General features: G+C 34.1%; 1 protein-coding gene across 3 annotated transcripts in view; it reads left to right on the forward strand.

Moving 5' to 3' along the window:
• Fndc3a (fibronectin type III domain containing 3A) overlaps positions 1-13,632 on the forward strand; it is a 117,998-nt gene that overhangs the window by 31,569 nt on the left and 72,797 nt on the right. For all 3 annotated transcript variants that reach the window (XM_042685794.1, XM_042685795.1, XM_042685796.1), the window contains exon 3: positions 4,177-4,252. In XM_042685794.1, the coding sequence (XP_042541728.1) occupies positions 4,177-4,252 (76 nt within the window). The remainder of the gene's footprint in view (positions 1-4,176; positions 4,253-13,632) is intronic.

The raw sequence follows: 13,632 nt of genomic DNA on the forward strand, positions 1-13,632 counted from the left end.
CCACATAAGCAGAAAAAGGCAGAAGTAGTGCTATGGCTCAAGTTAGAGTGCTAGCCTTGAGCTAAAGAGCTGAGGGACAGCGCCCAGGCCCAGAGTTCAGGCCCCATGACCAACAAGACAAAAAAAAAAAAAAAAAAAAGTAAGATGGTAAAGTGCCTGCTTAGCAAGTGTGAAGCCCTGAGTTCAAATCCAAGTACTGAATGAAAAGCTACTACAAGCCTTATAGTGAAAAAAGAGATCATTTGGCCTAACAGCAGACAGAGCTTCCACATATCTGAAGTGATAATTGAAAAATTTGAAGGAAAAGAGACAAAAAATAATAGTTGGAGACTTCAGTACTTCACTTAGAATAATGATGCAAAAATAAATAAGAAAGAAGAAATTTAGAAGACAAATAATTGCAGGAAATATTTACAAGCCAAGTATCTGATAAGGAGCTTGTGTTCCAAATATATAAAGAATTCTTATAACTCAATGATAAAAATACAACCCAAGTAAAAGGTAGAGATTTGACAATTGTGTACAAGCACATGAAAAGATTTTTAACAGTTATTTGGAAAATGATGTCAGAACCACAATGATATACTCTATCATACTTACTATGATGGCTGTAATTTCAGTAGTCACATAATAAGTGATAAATTATTGAAAAGATGTGGAAAAGTTTGAAACTTTGCATACTAGTAGTAGGAATGAAAATGTAAATTCCTCAGACAGTTACTATAGGGGCCAAAGTTCCTTTTCCAAAAGAAATAAAATATATGTCCATGCAAAAATTGTTCAGTAGCATTCATAATAGATAACAGATTATTTCTAAATGTCCATATATTGCATATATATATGCAATAGAATATTAGCCACAAACTGCTAGGCAGTACTTCAATATGTGCTTCAATTTGGATAAATCTGAAAAATATGCTAAATGAGAGAAACCAGTAGTGAAAGTTTATAAAAGATTCTTTTTGAATTAACAAAACTTTAAAAATTTGCTGTGCTGATGGTTGTACAGCTTTTCATATACTAAGAACTACTAAATTGTACTCGGTAGGACAAATTTTATAGTCTGGATTTTGTCTCAGTTAAAATTATTTTAGATGCATTTACCTTTTATATGTTTGCATAATTTAAATGTGATTACTAATGATCCAGAAATAAATTATTGTAAGACAGTTACTAGTCTTTGATAAATGGTTTAAATTTGTGGAGTCAGTTAAACCAGTAGATTATCATTTCTATGGATATATTGTTGTTAAATATGATGCTGTCTACTTCATTACATAGATATCTACATGTAGTATATATATATATAACCTACATACATATCTATATGTAGTAAATATAAACTTCCATTCTCCAAGAGCAGAGGCAAAAAGTATATAACTAAATATACAGCTTTATAATGAAATATATTTGGAAACAGTTTACTCTTAAAATCTAATTTGTTAGCTGACATTGGATGATCCAGAATCAGATGCTACTGCTGTTCTTTGTTTATTTGTTACTATGGTAACCAGATACATTCATGCACAATAGATGCTTACTGCACATTGGCTAATTTGATAGCAAGCTTGGAAGTGGCTGTTGATGAGTATTCTAATAATCAATTGTACCTCTGACATCCCATCTCTACATGTATTTACACTGGACCATTGTAAAATAATGTAAGATGCTACCAGAATGAAGTTTGTAAAAGTTGCCATATTAGACTAAGGACAGTTTGAAGTCCAGTTTGCCAGTGAAAATTACCTTCATATTTAGTGAACTGGAACAAATTGGAACTTTGGGAGCAGAAACAGTTGAATCTTAGAGCAGCTGTTGGTAGCTGTGGTAGAAACAATTGTATGAGAAAATTGAAAAGGATGCAAGCAACAGTAAGTAAAGTGCTTAAGTTCTGGAAGTGGTTTTGTAATGTATGTATTTATGAGTTAACACTTCAATCTAATTTTATAATTTTAATCTAAATATTATGTAATTAGTATTAAGGAATGAGATGACTTTTTTTAGTATAAGTTCTGTCAGTGAATTAAAACTAGAAATTTACTAGTTTGTAAACTTAAAGTTACAGTAAGCTTATATTCACTGATTTCCTTCACCTGGCTGTGGTGAAAAACAGTAAATTAGTTATTTGGTTAGTTAACTCATTCATGAAATAAAAAATAAATTGTAAGACCAAAAATTCTCATGCAAGTATTATGTTCTCAGTTAATAAGAAGCTTTCAGTGAGTGCAGCATTATCATCAGATTTCTTTAAGTCATTGTGTGATTTGCTGAGTATTTTGCCTATACTTCATTTTCTAAAAATACAGTACATTGTCCAAAAGGCAAAAGAAACAAGGTAAAAGTTCCAGACATCCTCCCAAGCCTCAAGGGGCATTGAAATGTGTTAAGTGATAGGGTGAAATTTTTAGATTTGCTGAAAGTGACATATCTTAGCAGAAGTTTGGCAGTGTTATGGGGAAAAATGAATCAGACATCTGCAGTATTTAAGATAAAGAGTAGAAAATAAGATTTAGTTTTGGTATGCAGTGTTAATAGGTACAACTGTATTTTTTGTAACAGTAATGTAGCCTACTCCATGCAGTTTCAACTTACAGATACTAAGACCTAATGTAGATGCAGTATAGGTAAATGTGAGAACTTTTAGTGTACTGAGCTCCATGTTCTCTGAACATTTGGGTGTTTTCCTCAACAACAGTCTCCTCAGAATCATATATGCATGGATACCAAGGGTATATTGAATGGATTGGTTTTACTATAGAGTAATCAAATCTCTAGAATTATCAAATCTCTTAGTTACCTGTTATTTTGTTTCTGTTGGGGGGGGGGGGGACAGAGACGTTGTTGTGATGTTTTCCAGTACTGGTGTTGAATTCAGGGTCTGATGCTTGCTGGAATTACTTGTTTGGCTAGCTCTCTTTTACTTGAGCCACACCTCCAGCCTCTATTTATCTGTATTTTGAGAGAATACTATGATTCAAATAGAATAAAAAAACAAAATTGTAAACAGCTTATATTTGAAACTATTAAGATACTAATAATTTAAAAATATAATTTATATATAAATGAGATTATTTAGACCTATAGTTTACATTTATTGGTAAGACAGTTATATAGACTATGTATAAGAATAATTATATTTTAGCATTTTACCATTAAAGTTTGTAGTGTCTTTATACCTACTGTTTTTCTAGTATGTCCAGGATCTTTATAATTTGACTCGTGAGGTTAGCAGAAACTATTAGGAAAACAGGAGAGATATGACAGGGTGCATAAGATGCTTGAAAGAAACAGCTCTTTTCCAGGCACTAATTTTTTGCCATTTACATTTGAAGAGTATCCTCAGAGTTGGATACAAGGCCTTATACATGCAATCCTCTCTACTTACAAGATAGGATTTCAGGACTTTGCCTTGGCAAAGAGTTTGTGATGCTCTATCTCAACCAATTTTTTTAAAAAAAGGAAGGAAGGTTAGGCATAGTGTTGCATGCCTGTCATGCAATTGTAAATAGGAAGACCATGATCCAAGCCAGGCAGACCCTATTTAGAAAAAAAACGATCAAAAAAGCCTAAAGGATGTTACTCAACTGGTAGAGCAACTACTTAGCAAGTTCGAAGTCCTCCCTGAGTTTAAGTGTTTCTAGTAATTTTCTTTTATTAATATTTATTAATTTAGTTTATTTCTTGATATAATTTTAGTTTATTTCTTAAAATGATTTAACTACATTCAAGTAGTATCAATTCATGCCTACCTATCAATTTATACTTTAGACAAACAATAGTTGGCAACTGATGAACTCTTGACAGATAATCTAAATATTCTGGATTAACTGTGTTTAATTATTGAGTGAAGTTCATTGACATTTTGATGAAAGTTTGCACTAGTTTCTTTTTCTTTTCTTCTTCCTCCCCCAAGTACTGGGATATGAACTCTGGGCCTTGAGCTCTTGAGCCATTCCCCAACCCTACTATTTCCTTTTCTATTCCCTTTACATCTGGCCTAAATTTGACCTAGGAAAAACTCATTTTAATAAACCAACGTTATTAGTGTGTGTTCTCCATTTTTCTCAGTTCTATAAAGTGAAATAGCTTACATCTGCTTTCTAGAAACATTTTGTTTTTTAATATACTAATGTGCTCTTTTATTGATTTGACTAATCCTTCTTTTCCTCATTTTAGGTTATTCTGGTACAAGTTAACCCTGGGGAAGCATTTACAATAAGAAGAGAAGATGGACAATTTCAGTGCATTACAGGTAAGAATAGTAATTTATTGCCATTTGTAACAACAGCAAAAAAAGTATGACACATAATAGTATATATATGCCTGTAGTTTCTTCCTTTCTTTCTCACTACCAGTGGATAAAAGCACAAACACTGAACACTGTCATTTGTTGCAGTAGCATTTCCTAACTTGTCTGTTTGTCCTAACTTCTTGACTACTGTTACTATATTTGATTGTTCATGTTACTTCTCTGCTCAAACCTTCAGTGAATTCAGGCCAGATTTCTGTAGTCTATTCCCTCCAACATTGCTTCCCTTGAGTCTTTTTAAAGTGAACTTATTCACTGGCTCCTGAACTTTTCAGTACTATTTTCTCTACCTAGAATTTACCCTAGTCACCACCACTGTAGTCTGTCCAAATGCTACCAGTACTTTAAGATTGAGCTGAGTTTTAACCTTTAACATATTTGTCATAATCTTCCTTTACTGAACATTTCCTTAGCGCTAAGAGGTTGTCCTGTGAATTATTTCATATCTTAAAAGAAGCCATAGTTACTACTCACTGCCCACTTATACTTATCCCCATTTATTCCAACTAGAATTATCTCTAGACATCAGCAAAAATCTTTTGAGGGAAAAATTGTCCTCAGTTGATGGGAATCATCATATGTGAAGATGAGACCAATAGATGAGTCACTGGCTAATATGGGTCCCAATCTAACATGACTACTATCTATAAGAATGGAAATTTTAGACAGATACATAGACACAGGAAGAATGTCATGTGAAGATAGACATATACAGCTTGCTGGAATTTTCTTTTTTGGGGGCGGGAGGTCTGGTCATGGGGCCTGAACTCTGGGCCTGGGCGCTGTCCCTCAGCATTTCAGCTCAAGGCTAGCACTCTATCACTTGAGCCACAGCACCACTTCCGGCTTTTTTCTTTTTGCTTATGTGGTGCTAAGGAATCAAACCCAGGGCCTCAAGCATGCAAAGCAAGCACTCTACCACTGAGCCACCTTCCCAGCCCTTGCTGGAATTTTTAAGACAAGAAATTCCCAAGATTGCCAGGAGACAACCAAAATATAGAGGACAGGCAAAGAATAGATTTTCCTGCATATCCATTGGAAGGAACCACACTTACAAACATTTAATACTTCTGTTCTCCAAAACTGTGAGACAATTATTTCCTGTTGTTCTGAACAGAGAGAAATAGAGACAGAGACACTAGCAGTAATATTTGGACACACATAGAGAGAGAACCTGAATTTAAATCCTAGCCCTCTACCTATATGATCTTGCACATGTTACTTAACTTCTGTAAGTGCATTTCTTATAAGTAAAAATCCCATCCTGGTTAATTATCATTAGATAATTTTGAGGGTTAACTAAAATTTATGTAAATAATATACTCTAACCCACACGTGGCAGCCTATAAAGCATTCAATACATGGTAATAATGCTGTGATATTGTTGTTTGTAGAAAGTAATCCCTGTCTTCTCTGAAAGCTCATAATACCAATTATGGGACGACTTATTTATCAAATAATTGTGTGTTATTTTGTTATTTCTTCAAGTTGTACTTTTAAAATTATTAAAAGATTTACTATTTAACCTAAAATTTTTATTCAGTGTCCCCCACTAATTCTAAAGAATGAGAACAGAAAACATGTATTACATTTCTTTGTATCCATTTCAATTCTTGGCTTTCAGTATATATGGAGTATCTAATAATTTTTACTTTAAAGTAAGTAGGGTGACCATATACTTTATTATCACCCAAATTAGGATAGCTTTTTATATTGTATATGGTAAGGAACTTCCTCATGACATTTCTACATATATAATATATTTTTATCATATTCACCCTTCTATTAATCTTTCTTGTTTTCCTTTTTTTTTTTCCTGGGGCTTGAACTCAGGGCCTAGGCACAGTCCCTGAACTTCTTTTTGTTCAAGGCTACCACTGGAGCCACAGTGCCACTTCTGGCCTTTTCTGTTTATGTGGTACTAAGAAATTGAGCCCAGGGCTTCATGCATGCCAGGCAAGCATCTACCACTAAGCCACATTTCCAGCCCTCTTGTTTTCCTTTCTTCCTTTCCCTTGCCCTTTTTTCCTTCTCCCCTTACTTAGTAGTCCTCCTTTTATTTTCATGACCTTAGTTGTTTTGTTTTGTGTTGTGTTCTTCCAGTTTCCATAAATGAGAGCAAATATGATACTTGTCTTTGTGGATCTGGCTTATTTTACTTAATATGATGATTTATTCTCCAGATCTATCCATTTTCCAGCTAACAGCATATTTTATTATTCTTATGACTAAGTAAAAAAATAAGCCACATTTTCTTTGTCCATTTTCTTTCTCCATCTTTGGGCACCTCAGCTGGATGCATCATATGGTTACTGTGAATAGTTCCACAATAAACATGAGTATACAGCTATCTCTATAAGTTTATTATGTTCATCGTAAGCTGATTCTTTGGGGTTCTGAACCCAGAAAGTGGTATGGCTAGACCATATAGAAGTTCTATTTTAATTTTCTGAGGACTTGACATACTGATTTCCATAATGGTTCCACTCTTTTACCAGAATGAATAAGAATTCAAATTGAGATACTTTTGAGAGTGTAAAACCTTAATTACCCCATGACTGCTGTAAATCAAGACTGTCCTTGGTAAACCAGATTATATGGTGCTTCCTTCCTTCCCACTTTACTTAAGCTTTCTAATAAATTTAACTCTTTAACTTCTTTCCAGAAAATTAGCTCAACATTAACCTGTCATTTGAAAAACCTTACATATCTTAGAACAGCAGTAGGGAATGTCTGGCCTGTAGGCCATTTAAGGCCCTTGAAGTCATTTGGTACATGATGATATAGACACATATGTTTCTTATATGTTTCTTCTCAGCTACCCATAGCTGCCAATATTGTTGATTTTGTATGACCTACAAATGATGTTAAAAATATATGAATAGCCGTGTTAGAGTTAGAAATTTGTCTAACTGAAATTTCTCTAACTGACAGTTAGGATAATTCACGATAGGGAGTGTTCACATAATAATAAGCTTAAAAGAAACTGTAGGTCGGGCTCTGGTGGCTCATGCCTATAATCCTAGCTACTCAGGAGGCTGAGATCTGAGGATCGTGGTTCAAAGCCCACCTGGGTAGGAAAAGTCTATGAGACTCTTATCTCCAATAAACCACTCAGAAAACTGGAAATGGTGTTGTGGCTCAAGTGGTAGAGTGCTCACCTTGAGCTGAAGAGCTGAGGAACAGCACCCAGGCCCAGAGTTCAAGCCCCACGAGTGACCCCCCTCCAAAAAAAAGAAAAAGAAACTGTAAGATTTATAAGCAATATAATAAACTCTGCCTGTCTTCAGTTTGCCAATTAGGTTTTCATGAAAATAATTTTAATTTTTGACTGTACTTGATTGAATGTCTCCATTATAGCAGGTATTTTATCATTTGTCTAAAAACAGTATGTTTGTCAAATTGTGTTCAATAAACATTGTTTATATTTGAAACATTTAAATTAATATTGCATCAATCTTTTCAAGTACATTTGCAAATGAAAATATTCATTGGAAAATAAAATACAAGAAATACTAATCCCAGTCAGATAATCAAATCTTAAATTATAAATTTCAGTGTTTAGTTTATAACTGTAATCTGTAACCCCCTCCTCATAAATCGATTGATTTTATATGTGCAGCAACCACTTCATTCAGTACCAAAAGGCCTATCTTACTTCTAATGTGCCTGGAGTACTAACAGTACTAATTAGTACTCATAGTATTATTTGGAAGACATATTTTTTTTACAGGGCCAGGTTTCTCTGTTTCACTGGAAATCAGACAGCTCATTCTGTACATAATACATTGTAATAATGAAAACTCTTAAAATTACTGGACAGAATTTTTAGGAACACAGGAAAGGACAAAGGGAAACTTTTTTTCTTTTCTGTGTCTATCCAGATTTACAAGATGGAATATAGATGGAAGGAGTAGTAAACTGGGGTTAAAATCTTTATAAAGACCAGTATGCCCTCAGACTTCTTGTATATATCCTGAAAGAGACAAAAACAGGAAGAGAAAAGCCTAATGACTACTGGAATTCATCTCCTCTTTTTATTCATTGTTAGTTTCTGTTGTGATAAATTCCTTTTTGAACTACTACTGTAGTTAGCAATAGCAAAGAGTAGCAAGAAAGGCAAAGCAACAGATAACAAGGAGAAAGTCTCAAAGAAGGAAAATTAATACAACAGTGAAACTAGGAAGAAAAATAGATACTTGTGGCCCTAAGCCTCCAAGTTAGGAAAGTTAGTTTGGTTTGCTTTTATGAGTTAGTGCTACTTGGGAACAGAGTTTTTTTTTTTTTTTTTTTAAGAAAAGTAGATAGATAGCCTGGAGAGAAAATGCTGATCTTATTTTTCCCCTGTGGATTTATTAAGTATTTCCTGAAGTGTATTGTATTAGTTGTTAGGAATTCAAAGAAAACTAAGACATAGTTCCTGCCACATTCAACATCACAGTGGCTGGAGTTTTGGCTCAGCAGTAGAGCTCTTGCCCAATGTGCCCAAGGCCCTGGGCTCAATCTCTAGCACTGATGTCTGTCCTCCCATAATTCTTCACCTTATTGAACTCTTACATACCTAAAAGTGCAGTCACCTTTGGACTACTTCCCAATTTGCTCTTCTGCTCACTATTTGATTTATTATACTGTCTAATTTGAATCCCTGCCTCATTTTTCTTTTATGCCATCTCTAGCATGTCATTGGTTTCTGCACAGATGGAAATACTATCTTGAATTTCAAATTTTATACTATTAAGAGATTTTGGCCAAACAACTTGTTGCTTAGGTGTTTTTGTACCACAGTGCTTTGATGACATGTCAGCAAATTGCCCTCTGATGAGAGATACTTTGAAATTTAAGTCATTTTCCCTTAATAACTTATAAATAGAAAATTATTTATTAAATGAGTAATTGTATGTCCATATTAATAGATCTCTGTAGCATGTGCTAAAGACAGTTTAGCATGTGCAAAATTTTATTTTGTAGGATAGTAAGCAGAATAGGAAATTCAGCATGGTTTCTAAATTTGGGTTAGTAGGCAGGTCACAGAAGCATATTTTCATTAAGAATATGTGGCAAATTCTTAAGAGCCCTATTGTGGAGTTGGCTCTTCGAGTGATAAATTAGGATCTTCTTTTAAATATCATCTGTTCTGTGAAACTCTTGCTTTGATTTTTCTCATCTCATAACACTTGATATATACACAGAAATAATTGAAAATTAACTTTTATAAGTATGTATAGCCCTAGTTCCTTTCAGAGAAACAAACACATTTCTCTATGTTCAATAGATGTTTTGAATTCAATGAAGAAGAGAAAAACTAACATTTCCTGAGCCTTCTTAGGTGTCAAGCAAATAACTGTGCCCCATTGCTTATATATAAGTAGTTTTAGCACCTGTAGGAGTAATGGTCTTTATATCATGCCAGAGTGACTCCTCAAACAGAGGAGCTTCAGACCCACAACAAATGATAGTGCCCACTATAGTACAAGAGAAAAGGACTTAACTTTATAAATAGAAATTTCTTATTTTATCAGAATTAGAATTCACTGTGAGTCATCTATTGAAACTCATTTCAAAAAAAGAAAACAAATGAAATCTTGGACTAAAAATAGTTCAAAACAAATGGTGTTTTATGCGGGTTAGATGATAATTGTGTTAACACGTGTAAAAGATGTGTTGACAAACTGGGATTGTTCCAGGTAAGGTAACCAAAAGGACACTGAAACATAAAATCATTCTTATGAAAGACTGTGAAAATATATTAAGGATGTTGAACCTCAAAAGAGTTACTAGGAAGACATTGTTCTCTGTACCTCTTGAGGACAGAATTTAGACTGACAAGTGAGAGTTATAAAAAAGTAGATTCTGACTCAAGGAAGAATGTCCAGCAGTTATAGAGACGTAAAAATGGAGTTGTTGTTTTTGTTATTCTAGAGTTCTATCATTCATGGTGTAGGATATACTATAAAAAGAAGAAAAACATGGGAAGAGTTTAGGTAAATCAAATATTCATGGGGCTGGGAAGATGGCTCAGTGGTAGAGTGCTTGCCTTGCATGCCTGAGGCCCTGGGTTCGATTCCTCAGCACCACATAAGGAAAAAAGCTGGAAGTGGTGCTGTGGCTCAAGTGGTAGAGGGCTATCCTTCCGCTGAAGAGCTGAGGGACAGCGCCCAGGCCCCAGAGTTCAGGCCCCACAACCGACCAAAAAAAAAAAAAAAAAAAAAAAAAATCAAATATTCATTCTAAGTAAGGAGTCTTTGATTCTAGAATAACCTCTTAATTAAACGTTAGCAATCTCTTTAGCTAGTTCTGAGAATGAGTGTTCAGAAGGAGAACTTAAATTTAACAATATGACTGTGCAGAGGCACATTTCCTAAAGTAATTAAATGGTTATTGCTCATAATAGACCTATAAAGAGAATACCAACTAATTAATTTACTAATACCTATCACTGATGACTATCAGTACTTGGGAGAGAAACGTGCTAAACTTCTGAATCTTATAGGAGCAGAAACAATTATGCTGTCTTTCTCTGGCATAAAATCTTATTTAACTAAAGTATCTTCCATTTTGTTTCCTTAACAATAGAAATTGTCTTTTCATCTCTGATTCTGTCTGCTAAAATATTTCTTTTGCTTAGCAGGCATTCTATTGATAGATTAAAATGAATTGTTAAAATATATGCTTGTTTGCCTTGCTAACTAATAGATACCAAAAATAGACTTTTTATACTTAGAAATATTTTAGTATCTTAGAATCTTCACTGCAAACACCGATTAAGATTGTTTATAGACACATCCATTTGAGTATACAAATAGCTATACCTATATGTAGACCATTTAATGAAAATTGCTGGATTTCTGCTTAATATTTTGTGGTTTGACTTATGTATAGAAAAAATGTCAAAGTGAATTAAAGTTTGTTGAGAGGTATCATCGTTGATTCTTTATACATCACTTTACATAGGGAAGCCAAGAAACTAATGAACAATCTCAGAAAGTGGCAAGGTATTTTTGGTTTTTGGTTTTGGCTTTGGACTGTATAGTCCAAGCAAGCCTTGAACTCAAAACCCTCCTGGATTTAGCCTCATGACCCTCCCCACCAGGATAAGAATAGCAATAAATTCCATCTTCAAGTCTTGTATCTTTCCCTTTGGGCTCCAGATTGCTCAGGCCAGCTTCCCAGATCTTCTTATTGCTGCTGTTGTGGCTTTTTGCTCTACAACCGGGGGTTAGTTTCTTTCTACTATTGTCCTTTCATTCAAGAAGTAGCCAGCACTGTTCTTCCTGTGACAAAAAATATAGAACAAGAAGATTGAAGTTGGGGTTATGAGAGGGTTATGAGAGTTATAAGATGCTATATAAGGAAACATGTAGACCTCCTTCTACTGATACATAGAAATATTTCAGTCTCTTAATAGTAGCACACTAGTAGTCCAAATATGTAGTCATATATCTAGTCTAGATAAGGCTCGAAGAGTACAATAAGTATCATGGAATGTTATTAAATATCATAAGAGAGAAAGGAACAGTAAGTTAGGTGATGTTAGGGAAGAGATTTATTTGCTGAAGGCTTCTCAGTGGTTTTAATGTGCTAATTTTCATTATGAATTTTCAAGAAGTGGTTGTTATTTTTGGTATCTTCTAAACTTTTGTTGGACATGAAAGCCTTTTCCTAAAAGCATATTATCCAGATTTTATAGCACACATTTTCAGAAGATCCTATCTTTGAATAATTTATCTTAAATTTCAGCTTCTAGCTTCTAATGTTTTGGTACTCATCACCATATTCCAAAACTAGATAGATAGATAGATAGATAGAAAGATAGATAGACTGAGTAGAGGAGAAAAATGCCAGTGTAAAGAAAAATAAAGAATCTGTAGCAAATTAGAAAAAGCTACCTTCTTAGATGTATAGAGCCTTGCAAATCCAGTACAAAAATAGACAGTAGGTAGGAACAGACTTACCAAGAAAGGGAAAAATAAATGTCATTTAAACATGGATATTTCAACCTTACTCAAGAAAAATGCAAACTAACTCCAGACTGACAATTATAAAATTATAAAATTATAAAAAAGTTAGGTAGCTACAAGTGTAGATGAAAATGCATATTAGTATAAACACTGAGATTTGCTAATGTCAAAACTAAAGTAAGTTAAAGATCTTAGAGATCTTTCCCTCTTTGACATCTATTTCTAGTAAATTCACCAATAGATACACCAACATGAAATATTTGTATAATGGTATTCATTAAGCATTGTTGAAATAGGAAAAGTTTGAACAACTTGAATTTTGGTAGAGAAATAAGTATGGTATATTCTTACAGAGGAATACTGTGCAACTATTAGGAGATTGAAACATCTCTGACTATCAGTAAGGAAAGATCTCTAAGATAAATATACAGAACAGAGTTTGTATTTTGTAAAAAATAGGCACATAGTTGCTTTCATATTTACAGGATATCTGAAATGATTCATAAGAAATGCATTTCATTCATAAATTGTTTTGTCAAATGCAACTCCTTTGTACAACTACTTAAAGATAATAAAAAATTAAGTAAATGTTATAAGAATAAAGAAAAATAAACTAAAAATGTTCTGCTTTGGGAAAGAAACAATATGGATGAGGGAACAATTTGTAAAAGGGAGATTTCAAACCTCCAATCAAAATATTGGCTATTTCATAGCCACAAGCAAAGAAAACCTTGTCCCCTTATCTTTCTGTACTTAATTTCATCATGAAATGTCCCCATAGCGTGTCACTTGACTTGTAATTCTAACTAATTAGGAGGTTGAGATCTGAAGATCTCAGTTCAAAGCTAGCCCAGTCAGGAAAGCCCATGAGACTCTTATCTCCAATTAGCCACCAGAAAACCAGAAGTAGAAGCCTGGTGCTGGTGGCTCACGCTTGTAACCTGGTTACTCAGGAGGTTGAGATTTGAGGATCACTTTCAAAGCCAGCCCACGCAGAAAAATACATGAGACTCCTATCTCCAACTAACCACCAGAAAACTGGAAGTGGCACTGTGGTTCAAGTGGTTGAGCACTAACCTTGAGCTAAAGAGCTGAGGGACAGCATCCAGGCCCAGAGTTCAAGCCCCATGATGGACAAAAAAAAAAAAACAAGACAAAACAAAACAGAACTAGAGCTGTGGCTCAGAATGGTGGAATACTAGCCTTGAGCAAAACAGCTCAGGGATAGTATCCAGGCCCTGAGTTCAAGCCTGAGTTCAAGACCAAAAAAATTCACCATAAATAAGGATCTGGTTCTTAGTCTGGTAATGTTAGAACCTGAAGGTTGAAGACTATAAAAAAGATATAATAGAGTTCCTATTTTTC

This window comes from Dipodomys spectabilis, unplaced genomic scaffold, assembly GCF_019054845.1.
Source record: "Dipodomys spectabilis isolate Male_0828 unplaced genomic scaffold, ASM1905484v1 ptg000095l, whole genome shotgun sequence".
NCBI classification, from domain to species: Eukaryota; Metazoa; Chordata; class Mammalia; order Rodentia; family Heteromyidae; genus Dipodomys; species Dipodomys spectabilis.